At 42.1% G+C, this 21,005-nt stretch overlaps 1 protein-coding gene across 5 annotated transcripts in view; it reads right to left on the bottom strand.

Moving 5' to 3' along the window:
- The window catches only part of LOC141140482 (proton-coupled folate transporter-like), a 755,302-nt gene that overhangs the window by 142,238 nt on the left and 592,059 nt on the right, over positions 1 to 21,005 (bottom strand). Inside the window, exon 7 of one of the 5 annotated variants that reach the window (XM_073627717.1) lies at positions 3,145 to 3,245. The exons of the other annotated variants lie outside the window; for them this stretch is intronic. Coding sequence (XP_073483818.1) covers positions 3,194 to 3,245 — 52 coding nt within the window. The 3' untranslated portion in view covers positions 3,145 to 3,193. Of the gene's footprint in view, positions 1 to 3,144; positions 3,246 to 21,005 lie in introns of those variants that run through there. 5 annotated transcript variants of the gene reach the window in all.

Here is a 21,005-nt window from a genome sequence, read left to right as displayed (position 1 = left end):
TTGATATGCCAAAAGGGGAAGCTCCACTTGTTTGCTTCCCCCCCCCTTCCACTGCCACATTTGGCACTTTTCAGGGGGAAGGAGGAGCGGGTACCTGTTTTTCACAGGTATCCGTCCCCACTCCTGGGAGACCTCGCCACGACAAAGTCCCCCGGAAGTTTAGCTCCCCTCTTCCTTCCCCCGCCGCCGGGCCATTTACAAAGTGCAGCACACTTTGCACATGCACTGTAGGGAACCGGCTGTGAAGCCGCAAGGCTTCACTGCTGGTTTCCCTTACAAGGAATGGCAGCGGCAGCACCTGAGAGCCGATTGAAAAATTGGCTGTGGTACCGACATTGAGGGATCCCTGGACAGGTAAGTGTCCTAATATTAAAATTTAGCAGCTACAGTATTTGTAGCTGCTGACTTTAGAATTTTTGGTGGGGACTGGAGCTTCCCAGATCGCTGAACATTTACTTTGCAAAGTGAACATTTTCCACTCCATGAGTAAATCTCAAAGTGATTTCTACAGTATATCTTGAAAAGATTTTAGCCAATATTTATACCTTTCCCTGTTCTGAAGTATTTAGAAACTAAGAAACATAGAAAAGTGACAGCAGAAAAAAGACCAGGTGTTTTGTTTTTGTTTTTTTGGTAACAATTTTCTACTTGCCTAGCCATGTCCTTTGCGAATGGGGGAATCAGTAGTAATATACAGAAGGAGCAGCTGTGGTGTCTGCAGATGAGGATAACCCTTAGGGCTGGTTCACAATAAACAGCACCGGTTGTGATAATAAGGTGGGCAGTGTGAATGCACAATTGCAAAATGCATTGCATCTTTTGCTGCCTTCATATAAAATTATGTGCAATAGCTTGTGCTGCAGTGCATTGTGACACATTGATGCACTTTTCTGTGCTCTGAAAAAAAAAATGCAGTATGTCTTCATTTTCCTCCAGCCCACACCATTCTTTGGTGTAAAATGGGCACATAGGCAGCAATATTATTTGTTGTGTCCTTGTGTTGAGCTTGACTTAAGCCTGTGTTTATTAGAGCAGATCAACTCAGATGAACACACTAAATGTAAGCAAGCCCTTAGAAACCATCCTACTCAAAATGAAACTTCCATCACTGGGATGCCTGTATTCTGAATTGCAGGTCAGAGCTTTGGGAAAAGCAGTGAACCAGTCACACAAGTAGAAAACAACATTTCTTCACATGTGCACCCCCTTTAACAAGGTAAACTATTACATTTTTTATAATTTTTATTTGGAAAGATGTAAGGCCTGTAACCCCAAAACCAATTGCTAATATTCATATTTCGTAGCGCCCGGCACTATCCCAGGTTAAAGGCTATGTTTCACCTTTGGAACATGTTATATGTTCCACTCATATTTAGGTGGAACGTGTAAGATGTTCCCAGCTCCTGCATCCTCTCCCCCAATCAACCACTCCCCCCCATGACAGTGGGTGGGGGTTCTTCTCCCCACACCCGCTATCACTTTTTAAAAAGAGCACAGCTAAATGAATAAACTACAAGTGCAGTATGTTACTGTAACAGACTGACTTGTAGTTCCAGGAAGCTGCAGGGGCACTGTTGTAGTCCACTGACATTTCCTCTGGCTTTCAAACAGTATGTCTGCACAGAGGTACAAGCTGAAAGCCAGTGGACATGTCTGTCAGTTCCACATTGCATCTGTGAGCTACTAAACGTGGGTGCAATGTTTTCTAGGCTCTTGCAAGAAAAAATAATAAATGCAAATTTTCTTCTGCAAAAATATGTGCATTTATTATTTTTTCTATAAAGATGTACTTAATGTTTAAGAGAAAAGCCATCTTTTCCTATCTGTCCTGGACCACATTCCTACATTTTTGACAATGGTTATAAAAAGTCTTAGGCTGGATTCACACCTATGCATTTTTAGTGCTTTTTGCATTTTGCTGATTTGCACTACAGTCAATTTAAAATGGCTTTCTATGGAATATGTTCTGTAGTGCAAATCTGCAAAATGCAAAAAGCACTAAAAATGCATAGGTGTGAATCTGGCCTTAATAGGGACCACAATCTTCTATAGCAAAACAGAATCCATATGCCTCCTAATGTACAACAAATGTTGCTTGAGGCTGGATTCACACCTATGCAGTTTTAGTGCTTTTTGCATTTTGCAGATTTTCACTACTGAATGGGTTTCATAGGAAACCATGTTAGATGGACTGTAGTGCAAATCTGCAAAATACAAAAAGCACTAAAACTGCACAGGTGTGAATCCAGCCTAATTCATGTTTTGCTTTCTATAATATAAGGTTGTGTAAATATGTCAGCTTAAGAGCATCATTCCCACTAACTTGACTGCTTTGAAAAATGCTGGTATAGAAAAACTAAAAGTCTGAGGAATAATTGAAAAATAGAAAATGATGTATCCCACTTAGTAATCAATATGATATAAAAAAACATCCAGCTTGATTTTAGTAATTTACTCACACAAGGGTCTGTGTATACGTTCATGCTGAGGTGAAAATGAGTACCCTTCTACATAACCTACATCATCCCTTTCTACTCGGATGCATTTTGTCTGTAGGTGGCCCACATTCTAATTGTCTTGAATATCCACACGTTGCAATGTTGAGGTATTGCTTTTTTACAACCTTGTAGACAGCTCTTATCTCATTTCGCATAAACAACTGAAATGTATGTGAACTACAAATGCTTTTTGAGATAAAACCTGTGTGCCTTCATAATAAAGCAGAAAGCTAACAAGCTTATTAGCAAAAGCTGATAAAAATGTTTTTGACAGTGTAGAGTCGTAAGTGTTAATTTTTTAGAGAAGTAAAAAATAGTGAAAAAAAAGGCAAACATAATAACTGTCATGCATCAAAAGGTCATACATTCAAGACATAAATCGATAATTCTACTCTTTTACCAAACACTGGTTCAGACTTATGTTGAATATGCAGATTAATTTTAGTCATTGATCCTTAGTAAAGACATGGTTGAATTAGTAAGAGTTCAATGAAGGACAACAAAATGAATAAGTGCATGGGGGACCTCAGCTATGAAGATAAATTAAACAGATTACAGTTATTCACCCTGGAAAAGAGGCACTTAAAGTGGAACCAATGGTATCAATACTCACCTTTCCAGCAGTCCCTCACCGGCATCTTCTCCTGTGTGCTTTTTTTATCCATCTTCATTGGCTGGCACAGAAAGACGTCCCTCTAACGCACAGGGATCGGGCCAGCTAAGCTCAGTTTACATGGGGGGGAATTGCTGTGAGTAGAAAAGTAAGTGTATATTATTGCAGAAAAGACATCTCTTCTGCAATAAAAAGTCTGTCTGCTCACAATATGTAACTGCAGAACTTTAGTTCCACTTTAAGAGGAAATATGATTACAATGTACACATACTGTATATCAAAGGTGACTTCAATAACTAACTAACTAACTAACTAACTAACTAACTAACTAACTCAATAAAAAACGTTTAACCTTAGATTGTGGAAAGGATTCTTTACTGTTAGAGCAGTTAAAATGTGAAACTTCCTCCCCCAGGAAGTGGTACAATCTGAGTGTGTTGACAACTTCAAAAAACTATTAGATGTCTTCTTTAGGAAGCAGCATAAACATGGTTATGGGAATTTTTAGAGAATAAAAATTGCACATATATAGATTGAACTGGATTTTGCCAACCTTATATACTACAATATGTGCAAAGCAACATCTTGCCTTTTAAAATCCCCTGGACATGAATGGGCATTCAAATTGTGCACACATCTACTGTATTAATTTTGCTAAGCAAACATTCTCTACTACATTAGTGCACTTTAACCCCATTAGATAACATTTACACTCAGCATACCCTGGCTGGCAATTATGTTATTTTTTGTAACACAACTTTTGAGTGTAAACCCTATTTTCTCCAACATTTTGGTCTGTGAAATATACAGATGAAAACATTTTACTATATCTGTTTGAGAAGTGCAAAAAATATCTGCTTATACTGACAGAAATATAGTAAGCTTCCTGTGCACTCTGCCCTTGCTGCACTCAGTTAGCATTGTTCCCAGTTCTCTATTTGCACACCTACCACTCTAGGTTTTGGTCAGGGGGAGGTGTTCTGTGGATTTAACACACTTCTTACCTTGACTGACATGTTTTTTACAGTAGAGTAAGGCTCCATTCACACTAGCGCGTTTTTTGATGCATTTTGCATTTTGCAGAAATGCACGGGAATTTTTTAACATGGGTTCCTATGGAACATGTTCACATCAATGCTTTTTTGTTTCTCTGCATTTTTGGAAAGGGTCAGGGACTTTTTTTTATGCAAAATGCAGCGTTTTGCATGTAATAGAATTCAATGGACAAGCATCAAAAACGCAAGTGCACCGTTTTTGCAGTGTTTTTGCAGCGTTTTTGATGCGTTTTTGATGCGTTTTTGCCTTTTTTTAGGCTTAGGCTTGATTCACACCTATGCATGTTGCTTTTGAGCGTTTTTGGAGGTTTTTTTTTCATGCTTGCCACGTTTTTGAGCAGCGTTTTTGCCGCGATTTGCGTTTTGCGTTTTTTTTTTTTTTTTTTTTACAGTTTTTTTTTACAGTCTAAAAAAAAATTAAAAAAAAAAAAAAAAAAAAAAACGGCAAAAATGCTGCAAAAACGCTGCAAAAACGGTGCACTTGCGTTTTTGATGCTTGTCCATTGAAATCCATTACATGCAAAACGCTGCTTTTTGCATGAAAAAAAGTCCCCGACCCTTTCCAAAAATGCAGAGAAACAAAAAGGCATTGATGTGAACATGTTCCATAGGAACCCATGTTAAAAAATTCCTGTGCATTTCTGCAAAATGCAAAATGCATCAAAAAACGCGCTAGTGTGAATGGAGCCTAAGTGAAGAGTGTCACCTTAGGACAGCAAGTGTGTTAACAGAAGGATAGCCAGATTAGAAAAAAAGGTCTAAAAAATAAAATCAAATAAATGCAGACATCACATCAGATGACTTGTAATGTACTATAGTAATGCTTTGCTTCTTGGGTTTAGATACACTTTAAGCACAGATGGGATCCACAATCTTACTGCTATTATATCTTCAATATCCTATAAGTAAACTGTGTCTATACAAGTTTATGATTTACCTAATAAGTTTGTCAACTGTTCTTCTCACTAATGTACACATTAAAGAGCAGTTATATGTTGACTTATTTTACCTTTAAATTCTTGACTGAAACGTATTCAAATGAAAGAATGCATTTAGGCTCGATTCACACCTATGCATGTTGCTTTTGAGCGTTTTTGGAGGTTTTTTTTTCATGCTTGCCACGTTTTTGAGCCACGTTTTTGCGGCGTTTTTGCCGCGATTTTGCCGCGATTTGCGTTTTGCGTTTTTTTTTTTTTTTACAGTTTTTTTTTACAGTCTAAAAAAAAAAAAAAAAAAACGGCAAAAACGCTGCAAAAACGCTGCAAAAACGCTGCAAAAACGGTGCACTTGCGTTTTTGATGCTTGTCCATTGAATTCTATTACATGCAAAACGCTGCATTTTGCATGAAAAAAAGTCCCTGACCCTTTCCAAAAATGCAGAGAAACAAAAAGGCATTGATGTGAACATGTTCCATAGGAACCCATGTTAAAAAATTCCCGTGCATTTCTGCAAAATGCATCAAAAAACGCGCTAGTGTGAATGGAGCCTAAAGCCCAACTCCAGCTAATGCATTGGAGTTGACTTACTATGACTGGAGAGTGCAAAATCTGGCGCAGCTGAGCATGGTAACCAATTAGCTTCTAACTTCAGCTTGTTCAATTATGCTTTGACAAAAACTGATTGGTTTCTATACAGAGCTTCACCAGATTTGGCACTCTCTAGTTTTTTTTTTTCGTTTCAATATATTTTTATTTTCAAAAAAGGAAAATTAGAAGGGGAAAAGGGGGGAGGGGAGAACAGTGCATGACATGACTACATCTCGAGTCAACGTAATACAGACGACCAACACGGTCGCTTGACAAACAACTTAATGAAGTTTAGGAGTACAGAACATCATAATGCAGAGTAGGCTTAGTTAGACATGAACTTTGTATTTGGTAATCATGAGAAGACATATGATCAGATATAGTAGATAATATATGCGATATTGGGAGGAAGTGGTCCGCCACCCCAAATGGGGACATACTGTGGCGGGGCCTCACCGCCTCCGACCTCCCTCCAACTAGAGAAAGAAAGACATCGATTCTCTGAAAGGGATGGAGGAGATATTATCCGAGGCTACTAAATTTATGCTCACCACAGTGGGTGTGTGAGTTGATCCGATGTCTTCTGATCAATAACGAGCTCTTATAGCAACTGTTCTACAATAATAACTAAATAGATGATAATGAAAATAAATGAATTAGGAGACAGGGAGTATGAACTCCCATATGGCTGTTACAGTCTGGGCCAGGGCCGGGAGCCAACACAAGATGGCCCCCGGCCGAGGCCCAGGTCATGGCCGTTTGAAAACAGTCCAATGCCCGAGACCATCAGTAAGGAGGGAAGGTGGGAAGAGAAAAGGACGAAAGGCGTATGAAGAGAAGAAAAAGAGAGAGAAAAGAAAAAAAAAAGGGGGAGAGAAGGCAGAGGAGATAAAGGTTGAAAGAGGTGCATAGGAGTCGACTGGGGGGGTATAGACATATCCAAATGCGGCTGCTCTGTGTGAGAGTCAAAGCGTGACTCCAATGTAGTTTGCCCAGGGTTCCCAAATTAGTTTGAACTTGGTTGTGCTTTCCAGGATTACACTAGCCATTTTTTCTTGGTTCATAATCCAAGAGATCTTTCTCTTGGCTAGGATTGTTGAGACTGAGGGTTTTTTCCAGGCTTTGGCCAGAGTGATTTTAGCTCCTAGAATGATGAAGAAGATGAGGCGTTGCGTAACCCTGGGGACTTCTCTTACTGGGAAGTTGAGGAGTGCTACCAGCGGGGACACCTGCACAGGCCTTTCGGCTATCCTACTAATCCAACTGAAAATCCTGTGCCAGAATTGTCTAATCCTAGGACAGGTCCACCATGTGTGAAGCATGTCTCCCCTCAGGCCACATCCCCGAAAACAGAGGGGTGAAGCCGAAGGGTAGAAGCAAGCTAATTTGGAGGGCACCAGGTGCCATCTAGTTAGCACTTTTAAGCTAGCCTCTACTAGACCAGTGTTTAAAATGCCTTTGTAAGACTGGGAGAAATTCCTGTGCCAAGTTTCCAGCTGCCAACTTTGAGAAAGATCCCCTTCCCAGGCTAGCATGTAAGGTGCCTTGAGTTGTGCAGAGGATAGTTCCTTGTAAATCACCGAGATGCCCCCCCTCTGCTCGCAGGCCTGGCCACACCATATTTCATAAGGAGTCATTTGTGGTCCATTTGGTAGGGACCTACATTTATTGTGTAAATAGCTTGAAATTTGGGAGAATCGAAAGGATTCTGACTGTGGCATGTCGAGTTTGCTGACACAGAAAGCTTTAGAGAGTGGACCTAAAGGTCTAAGGAAGTGTCCTATCCTGTACATCCCTTTGTCGAGCCACCATTTAAAAGCAGAGATATTGAGACCTGGGGGGAAATCGGGATTGTGGAATAGGTGCTGTAATGGTGTCATTGGGGATATTAAGCGGTTGTTGCTTTTCATTCTGTCCCATAATGTAAAGGAATGTGACAATGTTGGGGAGAGGATGGGGGGTCTAAGTTTCTTTGGGCTCCAGAGGAGGAAGTCTAGGGTGTGGTGGGGGACTGCTTGCCTCTCTATGTGGATCCAATCAGGATGTTTCCATCGAGAGTAGACTGTAGAAATCTGGGCTAATTGAGCCGCTTGTAGGTACCAGAGTAGGTTTGGTAGACCCAAGCCGCCCTCTGACCTAGGTCTAAACAGGGTCGTTTTAGAGAATCTGTGTCCCCCTTTACCCCAAATGTATTTAACAATGTTGGCCTGGAAGCGTTTTAGGCGGATAGTATCTACTGGTATCGGAAGAGCTCTAAAATAGTATAGGATGCGGGGGAGTAGTGTCATCTTGATCATGTTGATCCTGCCTAGCCAGGTCAGGGACAGCCTGGACCAACGAGATAGGTCCTCCTCCAGTTTTTTATAAAGAGGGGGAAAATTGGCTTGATAAAGGAGTTCAATCTTAGGAGTCAGCTGTATCCCTAAATATGAAATGGAAGAGTTGCTCCATGAGAACCAAAAGCTGTCCCTGAGCCTGGCCAGGAGAGGATCTGGGATATTGATATTAAGTGCCTGGGATTTGTCATAATTTACTCTAAGGCCTGAGATCTTCCCAAAATCATCCAAGAGACGGCAGATAATGGGGAGCGATGTCAGCGGAGAAGATACAAATAGTAAGATGTCATCAGCAAATAATGCACATTTATGACACTTGGGGGCGCTTTGAATGCCTTAAATGTTGTTGTTTCTGATGGCAATCGCCAGGGATTCGATTGCTATGGCGAAGATCAACTGGGAGAGTGGGCAACCCTGTCTTGTGCCTCTGGCTATGGGGAAGGAGTCTGAGTAGAACCCCTGCAGACGCACCTGAGCTGATGGAGTTGAGTATAATGCGTGAATGACATTGAGAAAAGAATCCCCAAATCCCCATTTTTGTAGTAGATGGAAAATGTAGGGCCATTGGACGGCGTCAAACGCTTTTTGTAAGTCCAGAGATAGAAGACACCCCTGCCTGGATGAGCCCCCATCCCAGTTGGAATTTATAAGGGAAACTATGTCTATCACTCTTCGTATTTGGTCAGGCCCCTGTCTCCCCGGTATGAAGCCCACTTGGTCTTTATTAATGTATATGCTGATGAAGGAAGCCAGGCGGTCCGCAAGGATCTTAGTCAGGATCTTTAAATCGTTGTTGATGAGGGATATTGGTCTGTAGTTGCTGACCGAGCTGGAGTCCTTATCTGGCTTGGGGAGGACCGTGATGTAGGCCGTGTTAAGTGATGTATCGAGGGGATCCCCCTTCCTAAGAGCATTGAAGAATCTAGCCATGTATGGGGCGAGTAAGGTAGAAAATGATTTGTAATATGGTATGGAGAAGCCATCTGGGCCAGGGGCTGAGTGTGATTTCAGGTTTTTGATGACCGCGCAAATTTCTTCGGCAGAAATAGGAGAATCCAGAATCTGGCGGTGCCTAGCTTCTAATTTGGGAATCTGAATGCTGTTTAGGAAGAGGTCCATGGCCTCAGGAGAAGGGCTGCTTCCACTACTGTATAGGGATTTATAGAAGGTTAGGAATTCTTCCATTATCCGTTGTGGGTTTTGGGACAGGGTACCACCCTGAATCCTGATCTTTGGTAGGGCCGGAGATCGAAATTTCGGGGATAATTTGCCTGCCAGCATAGGACCGATGCGGTCGCCATTGCTATAGAATCTGTTTCTATTCCACCTAAGCCATTTTTCAGCCTTAGTGGTTAAGGCGAGGTTTAGGGCTGTGCGTGCTGCATCCAGCTGGGTGGTAGGAACTGCATTTCGGTCCGCTTTGTGTTGTTTAATTAAGGCTGTATATTCCCTATCCAGCTTTTCTATGTCTGTTTTGTTTTCTTTATTGATTTGAGAGGCTAATTGGATCAGGTGTCCTCTTATCACTGCTTTATGAGCTGCCCAGAGACAAGAGGGGCTAGTGTCTGCTGTATCATTGATGAGGAAGTAGTTGCGTATGTTGGTTTCAATAACTTTCGATCTGATCGGATCACTCAGGATGGACTCGTTAAGCCTCCATCTTCGGGTAGGTTTATGGCCCCTCGGTCGCTGAAGTACAAGAATCACCATCGAGTGGTCCGACCAGACTACGTCTTTAATATATGCCCTGTGCGTTAGTGGAATGGATGCTGAGGCTATAAGGATGTGATCGATTCTTGCGAAAGATCTATGGGGGTTGGAGAAATGGGTGTAGTCTCGCAATGTAGGATTTACTTCCCTCCAAATGTCTATCAGTCCCTGCTGGAAGATAAGTTTAGCTATGCGTAGGCTCTGTTTTGTCGGTCTAATGAGGCGCTTGCCCAGGGGACGTGATTTGTCCATGCCCTGGTCAAAGGCCGAGTTAGAGTCGCCTCCATAAATCACTGTGCCTTCCAATAGTGGCGTTAGTGTTGAGAACATGTTTTGGAAGAAGGCAAACTGGCCCCTATTGGGAGCATAATACGAAATTAGAGAGTATAATTGATTGTCTAATTCCCCCACTAAGAGAAGGTAGCGCCCGTCCGGGTCCCTAAATTCAGATTTGGGGGTAAATTTGCATCGTTTGGAAATAAAAAATACCCACCCCCTTTGTTTTGTTCTCAGCATTGGCAAGTTTAAAGAAGGGGAATTTGGAGTGGATGAATGTAGGGTTAAAACTTCTAGGAAAGTGAGTTTCCTGTAGAAGGATCACATCTGCTTTTTGGGAATGTAGGTATTGAAAAACTTTGCGTCTTTTGGACTGGGAGTTCAGGCCTTGGGCATTATGGGACACTATTTTAATGGCCGCGTTTAGAGGTGTGTCATTAGCCATTGAGCAGAGGTAAGAGCAGAGCTGGGCAATCAACAGCATTCACCATCCTGTGTCCACGGGTTCCAAGGCTCCTCAAACGGTGAGCGGAGAGCGGTGAGAGCAGCAGTAAACGTCTAAAGTAGTCCCCCCAGAGGACTCCTGTGGTGAAAAACACATTAGAATATAAGCAGAGAAGGAAAGCGGGAAGGTAAAGAGGAAAGACGGGGAGCAAGGGAGATCCCCGGAGAGTGGAGGGGACAGAGTCCTCCATCAGGAAGAGTGAGTCACAGAAGAATCTCTCCAGTAGGAAGAGATTGGTCCTGTCCAGTGGCCGTTGGAGTACCAAAAACCACTAGGCAGAAAGGGGGGCATGAACACCGCCCCAGCAGAGGGACCTTCTTGTAGATTATTTAAAATGAAGATCCTAGAAATAGGCACTTGGCCCGACACATACATCTCAACCTCCGGCAAAGATAAGCATTCACTTTAAGTAGAGCCCGGCGGAGAAGATGTACAGGTCAACATAATATTAAACAAACTAATAAACTAGTATTAGAACTGTGCAAAGGGACCTGGAATAGCAGGGGAGATTATTGAGAATAAATCCCAGGGTCAGTCTAGCAGGACGAGTACCCACCCTCCTCTCTACCCACCCGGACTAACCAAAAGCTGTGGAGGCGTAGATCACAGTCAGTGTATGATGAAAAGTATGGGTTAACAACGTCCCCAAGGATCGTGCCCCCCGAGATCGCCTCAAAAGAGGCGTAAGGGTGTCCTGACTTGACACTCATCTCGGGGGTCACAAACGGGGAGACCCCACCCCTTCAGCGAACATCTGAAGGGGGGCGGGCAAAAAGGGGTTACTAAATATAGGTGGATGTCAAAAAAAAAATTGAGTTCCGAAGAAAAAGTGAGGACTGGAGTTCACGGAGGATTAGTTTCCTTGGATTTCTTGGTTCTTGCTTTTTCCCAAACCGGATTCAGGGGACTCGTGGGCAAGTGTCTCTTTGCCGCGTTAGGTTGATTTCCTGGGTGGCGTGCAGTCGGGTCCTGGTTGATGAAGCCTAGTTGAAGGAAAAGCTTTTCCCCTTCCTGCAGAGATCCGAAGGTATATGCCTTGCCTTTGTGGAGTAATTTGAGTTGAAACGGGAATAGCCACCAGTATTTGATTTCTCTGTCCATCAGGATTTGGAGAAGTGGCTTTAGGGTTCTCCGTTTTTGTATAGTCGAGGGGGATAAGTCAGCAAATATTTGCAGGCGGTGTCCCTGGAACAAAATTTCAGACATGGATCTCGATTTCCTCATGACCTCTTCTTTGATTGAGAAGAAATGTGGTTTCACCACGACGTCACGGGGGAGGCCGTCAGCTCTAGGAGGTCGGAGTGCTCTGTGGGCCCGATCCAGCTCAAGCCTGTGCTGTGGGGTGTCTGGGAGCAAATCTTTAATGAACGATTTTATAGTTTCAGGGATGTCCTTGTAGGATTCAGGGAGCCCCCTGACCCTAAAATTGTATCTTCGGTTACGGTTTTCAAGGTCATCAATCTTAGCATTAGCAGTCTCTAGTTGTTCCTGCAAGGTCTGTATACATGCAGTATTTTGGTTTGTTCTGGAAATCGTGGCGTCCAGATTAGATTCAATGATTTCCATGCGGGTGCCAATGTTCTGGAGATCTGCTTTAATGTCACTGGTTATTTTGTGTGCAGTATTATGAAGGCCTCTGTCCAGTAGTTCTGCAAACTTGGTATATAGGTCTGCTACTGATGCTGGCTGGAGTAGGCCTGAATCCCCATGCTGTAGTAGCTGGTGAGACTGGGGAGGGCCTGCATCCATTGGGGAATACCCCAGGCTTGTCAGGTTATGCTCCAGGAGAGAAGCGGTGGACGCTGGGGATGCTGGGTTTGATGGGATGTTGCCTGTAGGGTGTTCTGGCTGAAGCAGCGAGGGGGAGGCCGTGTATGGGGGATTCGGCTGTGCAGCCTGAGGAGAGCTGAGGGGCGCGGTCGCCATCTTGGCAGTCTCGGCCTGCGGTAAAGCGGCTTCAAAGGCCGGTTTTAGGTTTCTCCTTACCGCTCCCGAGTACATCGGGAATGTCCCCAGGGATTCCGGTGGCCGTGTAGGGCAATTCCAGGTCCCGATCGCCGGTCCAAGTGCCGAATTTTCGATCCGGTCTGCTGAGGCGGGACGGAGCTCCCGGACTACGCGTCCATCTTAGGTGCCACCACGCATGCGCCTGGCACTCTCTAGTTTTAGTACATCAACCCCATTATATTTAATTCTGGCCAGAGCAGTTAAGGGTTAGAGCTGCTGTCGGACTTTCTTTGCTACTTGGGTTCCTGTTAAGGAGTTTTTTCCCAAAAAAAGTGATGTGAAATCTCTCCAACAGGGATACATAAAAACACATTATAAAGTGAGTTATAAAGAATTGGAATTACTGAGACTTTTTTTTTTGCTGTCCATACCTTTCTGTCCCAGTGTCATCAGCATCACCATTTCTTGTTTGGATGTCACAAACACAGGAAGGGAGGAAAAGTCTCAGAAATTGAGTCAAGGGACGAGAGGAATAACTGAGAGAAACTATTTCCTAATCTATAAAAAATACCCGTATTTATTGGCGTATAACACGCGCCAGCGTATAACACACACCCCAAGTTTAGGAGGGAAGTTTAAGGAAAAAAAACTTTTAGGAGGGAAGTTTAAGGAAAAAAACTTACATTTTAAATGCCCATCAATGCAGTCTTGCACAGCGTCCATCTGCAGCCTTGCACACTGTCCATCTGCAGCCTTGCACACTGTCCATCTGCAGCCTTGCCCAGTGTCCATCTGCAGCCTTCCCCAGTGTCCATCTGCAGAATTCCCCAGTGTCCATCTGCAAGCCTTGCAGTATCTGTCTGCAGCCTTGCCCAAAATTGCTGCATGCTTGGGTTTTAAATTTACCGCCGCCGAGATATTCGGCTCCTCTCTGCTCCTCTCGCCGCCGTCATAGACCGGGCCGAGCCGAGTGTACTGTGTACTCATGTACTCGGCTCCGCTCAGAGTCACGCCCCCCATCCCGCCCCTTGGCCCAGCTCTTATGATGGACACAACACCGGTCCAATGGCGGGCGTGACTACGAGCGGAGCCGAGCCTAGCCAAGTACACTCGACTCAGTCAATGTTGGCGGCGCTCCTCTTGCCCTCACAGACAGCGGGGATTGGCGTATAACACACACACACGATTTTCCCCTGATTTTTAGGGGAAAATAAATACGATAAATGTCTAGAGTTTTTTTTTTTTTTTTTTTTAAGTAAACATGATAAAAAAATATACAGGGGCTTCCTCCACTGAATTCTTAAACGCAAAATGTTTAGCTGTTATGCTAAGGACCACCATGACAACTACAAAGCTATAATTTTCAAATGGTGAGGTCAGCAATGGCAGCCTCTAAGCTTCTCTTGTATAATGGTTACTTTATAATAACTCTAATTAAAATCAATGCACACTGAGATTATTTTCCCTTTAATAATGAAATACTATTTATGGTATTCATATACCATTGTATCATGAATTTATGCTTTCTTAAAATCCATTTAAGACTATGCATGATTATTTTTTTTTTAACTTAATATGTGTTATACTATAATTATATTTTACCAGCTTTTTATATCTTGAAAAGTTACCCCTACTTCACAGAACATTTAACAGAACATTCAATCTCTGTGGATTTTAATTGTTCATCTCAATTCCCATTTGTATCCTTTTCTGACTTTACTGTTTCCAGAAGCTTTAAAACAGTGTGAAAATTAACAGGCTTCTTGCTGCATGACCTCTCCCTTCCCCTTCAGTCTTCAAAAACGAAGAGGAAATCAAACTCTCAGGACAAGTTCATTGTAAGTCTGGCAGTTTTATCAAATCCACTTACAAAATGAAAGGCATTTACTTTTAATAAATAGATCTTTTCTGCATATAACTCACCACCCTATGATGGATCAAAGCACTTAAATTCAGTCTATAACACAATCTAATCTAACAGGGTCAAAGCAGTAAGAAGAATTATACGGATATGCTGAATCACTAAATGATAGAGCATTTCCAGATGAAATGACAAATTTATTGTGAAATTTGATCTTTTTAATGAAGCATCATAAATAAAATATGTTTATATTATACTTTTAAATGTGAAGCCATGGGTGAATTTTTTCGATAGGATCTGAAATATTTTGGACTTCTTACTCTCAGTGGTATTCTTATGAATTATTAGCAATAGAATTTAGTAGACATGTGCACACTGAAATATTTCGTTTCGGAATTTCGTTTTTGTCCAAAAAAATACATTTATTTAGTTACTCCCGAAATTCGTTTTTATTTATTTCGGTTTTCGTTAAAAATTGCATTCGTCCGAAAATCCTAATTAAGGTCGAATCTGTCATTGAATGCTTATGGTGTCTGTCGAATGTTCAAAGAAGATTCGACGGAGCAGCTAAACTGTGCAACGCCGTATAGTTTACCTGCTCCGTCGAATCTTCTTAGAACTTTCAACAGACACCATAAGCCAAAGTACGTGTGTACTTAATTCTAGCTATTTTACTGCTCCTCCTCTTTGGTTACAATCAGCCAATAACATTCATCATCATCATTATTTTTATTTATCTTTCCTCCCCTACGTCGAATCTTTCCTCCCCTACGTCGAATCTTTCCTCCCCTACGTCGAATCTTTCCTCCCCTACGTCGAATCTTTTCTCCCCTACGTCGAATCTTTTCTCTCTACGTCGAATCTTTTCTCTCTATGTAGAATAATCTTGGACTAATAGAGTTAAGGTTAGGCACATTCGACCACAGGTTTGATGGACAGATTGTTATTGTCGTCATCATGTCGAATCTCCTATCTATATCGAACTGTTGTAGCAACGAAAACGAAAATAAAGCATTTGTTTATGTCGGATCTTTCGTTTTTCGGACTCTGCACTTTCGTTATCGTTTGTTAAAACGATAACGAAAATACCTGAAATTCGGACGAAAATGCATTTGGACGAAAACGAATCCACATGTCTAGAATTTAGTAGGTTTAGTCTGAAAATATTTTGGGTTACATTTAGCTATACATTCCACAATGCATTGGAATGTTAGTTTTCTATGTGGGTGTTTATTGGTTTAGTCTCTGGTTTGCACCACTGAAACCTTTTTCACCTTTGTACCCCCATTGGTCATTGTGCACAGATCACTTGAAAATATCATGTCAGAAATTCCATTGCTGCCAGCAGGTATATTGAGCTGCTGGTGATGCTTGCAATGCATGTACAGCCACTGACATGCCCAGGACAGAGAACTGCATGAAGGACAATGATGAGAATTCTACTGGTAATAGGTAAATGGACTCGAAATAACATTTAAAAGAGGCACATCTGCCTAAAAGACTACAGAAGATATGTTTTTACTCAATTTGAGCTTTAAGAAACACTTCACAAATATTAGCTAGTGTAGAATTATGTCCAGCCGCAGCTCACCCACCCACTCTGGAGTTACTAAATAACAATAATTGTACTCCATCAACCATGCTTTCACCACCTCCCTACCAGACTGGTAGGGAGGTGGTTGTACAGGGAACATGGTTGTGGCTACAACCATGCTCCTGGTGTAATTTCTTTCAGCTGGAGATTCTCTTTCATGTAAAAGTATTCCTGAGCAGCTGGGCAGCTGCTGGAATACTTTTACGGTCCCACCCCCCTCCTGTTACCATTACTGGGCTCTCCTGAGTGATCGGGAAGCCTGGGACTGATGTGACCAGCAGCATCCATGTCTGGCCTCACAGTGAGAGGAGCTGAAGCTGTTCCTCCCACTGTGTGACATCAGAACCGGCGAGCATCAACTATGTCGTCAGTGCTGGTTCTGGCTCTTCGTTTGTTTGTTGCTATATGGCCAGAGAACCAGCCGATCAGACTAATCTGTGTCTGATTGGCTGCATTGGAGCCCAATAAACCCCCCCATCTCTCCATAAAGAGTACCTATCATTGCTATTGCCGTCAAAACGGATGTTTACATTCCTTTTGACAGCAAAAAAAGGGATCAGTATTAAAAAAAACCAAAAAACTTTCAAATCAAATCAAATAAATAATTATATATAAAAAAAAAAAACACGCAATGGCGAACGCACATGTTGGTCCCGCAAACATATGTAAACAGTGATCGCACCACACATGTGAGTTATCACCGAGATTGTCAGAACGAGAGCAATAATTCTAGCACCAGATCTCCTCTGTAAATCTAAACTAGTAACCTGCAAAGGCTTTTAAAGCTTCATATATGGATAATTTTAATTACCGTAGTTTGTCGCCATTCCATGAGTATGCACAATTTTGAAGCATGACATGTTAGATATATATTTACTTGACATAACATCATCATTAACATTATACATATTTTTTTTTTTCATTAACAGTTTTTTCTTTAACTCATTAAAGTGTTTGAAAGACCGCTGCGCAAACAACGTGTGAAATAAAATATTGCAATGACCGCCATATTATTCTCTAGAGTCTCTGCTTAAAATATATATATATATATATATATATATATATATATATAAAGTTTGGGGGTTCTAAGTAATTTTCTAGTAAAAAAAAAAGTATATTTTTACATGTATCTGAGAAGTGTCAGAATTGGCCCGATATTGAAGCTGTTAAATTATACACACCTATAAGATTCAGCAATCACCGGAAATGTCAAACCCTTTGAGGCTGGGTTCACCCCATTGTGAATTGGATGTGGGTTCCTCGCATCCAATTCGCAATAGCAGGAGATTGAGGCCGGCTCTCTATGGAACCGGTTCACACATCTCCAGGTCTGGTGCGTTTCGCACAAAAATGCTGTGCATCTTTTGGTCCATTTCAGGTCCAAATTCAGACCAAAATTCAGGCTGAAATCAGACCTGAAATGGTATACATGTTCACAAAAAAAAACTCCATCCTACATATTATCTAAACTAAATACATATCTAATAAACATTATTTAAAACAATATACACAATATATATTAAACGTAATCCCACATATTAGCCACAGCAAATTTTTTTACAAATAAATATCTGAAAAGAGTGGCATGCATTTGTATTCAGCCCCCCTGAGTCAATACTTTATAGAACCACCTTTTGCTGCAATTACAGCTGTAAGTCTTTTTGAGGATGTCTTTACCAGCTTTGCACATCTAGAGAGTGACATTTTTGCCCATTCGTACTTGCAAAACAGCTCAAGCAATTTTCAAGTCTTGCTACACATTCTCAAATGGATTTAGGTCTGTACTTTGACTGGGCCATTCTAACACATGAATATGCTTTGATCTAAACAATTCCATTGAAGCTCTAGCTGTATGTTTAGGGTCATTGTCCTGCTGGAAGAAGAACCTCTGCCCCAGTATCAAGTCTTTTGCAGACTCTAACAGGTTTTCTTCTAAAACTGCCCTGTATTTGGCTCCATCCATCTTCCCCTCAATTCTGACCAGCTTCCCTGTCCCTTCTGATAAAAAGCATCCCCACAACATGATGCTGCCACCACCATGTTTCACGGTGGGGATGCTGTGTTTAGGGTGATGTGTGGTGCTAGTTTTCTGCCACACATAGATTTTGCTTTTAGGCCAAAAAGTTCCATTTTGGTCTCATCTGACCAGAGCATTTTGTTCCACATGTTTGCTGTTTCCCCCACATGGCTTCTCCCAAACTGCAAATACTACATCTTATGGCTTTCTTTCAATAATGACTTTCTTCTTGCCACTATTCCATACAGGCCAGATTTGTGGAGTGTACGACTAATAGTTGTCCTGTGGACAGATTCTCCCACCTGAGATGTGGATCTCTTCAGCTCCTCCAGAGTTACCATGGACCTCTAGACTGCTTCTCTGATTAATGCTTTCCTTTCCCAGCCTGTCAGTTTAGGTGGACAGCCATGTCTTGGTAGGTTTGCAATTGTGCCATACTCTTTCCCTTTTCAGATGATGGATTGAACAGTGCTCTATGAGATGTTCAAAGCTTGGGATATTTTTTTATAACCTAACCCTGCTTTAAACTTCTCAACAACTTTATCCCTGACCTGTCTGGTGTGTCCCTTGGGCTTCATGATGCTGCTCATTCATGAAGGTTCTCTAACAAACCTCTGAGGGCTTCACAGAACAGTTGTATTTATACTGAGATTAAATTAGGTGGAATCTATACACTAATTAGGTGACTTCTGAAGGCAATTGGTTCCACTAGATTTTAGTTATTGGTATCAGAGTAAAGGGGGCTGAATACAAATGCACGCCACACTTTTCACATATTTATTTGTAAACAAATTTGAAAAACATTTATCGTTTTCCTTCCACTTCACAATTATGTGCCACTTTGTGTTGGTCTATCACATAAAATCCCAATAAAATTGTGGTTGTATCATGACAAAATGTGTAAAGTTCAAGGGGTATGAATACTTTTCCAAGGCATTGTACAGGGATCACAAATAAATACACCTCACATCCAATATAGAGATAGAGCTGGTCATGGAGAAACATCATATAGGATTCCCACATATAATAATCGTCAATCACTAAGTGAGTTACTAGATGAACCATATACCCTTGTTTTAGGGAGAGGGGGGCAAAGATAAAGGTGGCAATTGACATGGACAGATATCGGCTCTCTCTCTCCCCTCCTTCCTGACTGATGTCAGTGGTAGGGCTCAGCCCCACCCACTGCAGCTGTGAGCCAGAGAGAGAGCCGACAGTCAGCTGAGCGCCAGAGCGGAGTTCATATAGGAACAATCGGACAGATTTTTTTACAGAACACAGACATAGGGACAATTATTAAAATGGTACAGAGAGGATGGGAGCATTTAGTAGAAGTGGGTTAACAACCACTTTAAGTAAATTTCACACAGACAGATGTTGGAGAAACAGTAATCAGAGCTGACTGAGAAATACAACTCATGATACATACCACATTGTGATAGAACACACAAGGCTAAAAGTCAGTGCCATTGAACACTGCATATTGATAGCAATTGAGTCCTTACCACCCTGATTGTCCTTCATTTTTCAGTAAATATTACAACAATACAGCACCAAAACAAAACAACAAAGAGAAAAAAAATGCAATAACAAAAAAAAGGGGGGATGGGAAGGAGGATGGGAGCAGAAGAGGATACATGGAAAAAGGGGGGGAAGGATAAGATAAGGACTGTAAGATGAAGAAGGGGGGCAGTATCCTTACCCCTCCTCTATAAGAGTAGAGCCATATTCTCTGGAGCATGTGTAAAGAGACCTATAAAGCCACTTTTTCCTAAATTTCTCCTCTTTACCTCTCAAGGCAGCATGACATAAATGTCAGCTACTTTAAAGGGGTTGTAAAGTTTGTGTTTTTTCACCTTAATGCATCCTATGCATTAAGGTGAAAAACATCTGTCAGTGACCGCCCCTCAGCCCCCCCCCCACCCATTTTACTTACCTGAACCCTCAAACTTGTCCCATGGGGACGTGCCTTCTCTCTGCCTGGGGTACTCAGTTGTTGATTGGATAGATTGATAGCAGCGAAACCATTGGCTCCAGCTGCTGTCAATCAAATCCAATGACGCGGCCGCCGGGGGGCGGGGTCGAGTCCTGCATTTGGCGTCTATGGATGCCGAATGCTGGACTCGGGAGCATGCCCACAAGGTAACCCCCCGGGAGAACGCTTCTCTCAGGGGGTTATCTGATGCGGGGAGGAGCCAAGAGAGCCGCCGAGGGACCCCGGAAGATGAGGATCGGGGCCACTCTGTGCAAAACGAGCTGCACAGTGGAGTTAAGTATGACATGTTTGTTATTAAAAAAAAAATAACTTTAGTGTCACTTTAAGGAGCCACATTTAGATCGCAGGAGGGAGTCTTGCTTCCACATCGCTGTTATATAAGCCTTTTGCCGCATTTAAAAGGTGGATCAGCAATGAGGTTTTAAATCTATGTTTTAAGATATCAGAATAATGAAAAAGGAATCTGGCTGGGTCAGTGCTCAAATCATAATCAGTAAGCTGCTTGATAGTGCCCTGCACTCGGGACCAAAACTCCTCTAGATTCCAGCATGTCTGGAAAATGTGTAACATGGTACCTCCCAAAGGCTTTGTTTCAAGGTTTCCATTGAAATAAGAAAGGGATTTGAGCTTATGACTTCCCTCTGAGCATAATCCCTTTCCTATTTCAATGGAAACCATGGAACAAAGCCTTTGGGAGGTCGTATAAGGACGACCCCATGAGTGAAGGGGCCCGGTTCCAGGCATAGGTTCCAACAGAGTATTGGGGCAGGCCAACCACCCCCCAAGGAGTAAGAAAATGAGTTGCTGCAGTCTCCAGGGAACTAACGGTGGATCAAACATGGACTGTATTGCAGCATTGGTCTTTAACTGAGATTCAGCGAGAAAATCTCCAAGATAGAATTTGCCTTGCAAAAAAAAAAAGGAATTTGAAGCATCTATCGCAAGGCCAGGGGAAAACACTCGTTACCTAGTATGGGAAAATTTTTTAATGACATAATTGCCACACGAATAACGATTGGTGAACTTTAGTGGGTACCTTCATCCTTCAATCATTTTAAGTAAAGGGGAAT

This window comes from Aquarana catesbeiana, linkage group LG04 (genome assembly GCF_042186555.1).
Source record: "Aquarana catesbeiana isolate 2022-GZ linkage group LG04, ASM4218655v1, whole genome shotgun sequence".
NCBI classification, from domain to species: domain Eukaryota; kingdom Metazoa; phylum Chordata; class Amphibia; order Anura; family Ranidae; genus Aquarana; species Aquarana catesbeiana.
The sequence above is the reverse complement of the archived record's forward strand: the minus strand, read 5'-3'. Positions and strand labels throughout refer to the sequence as shown.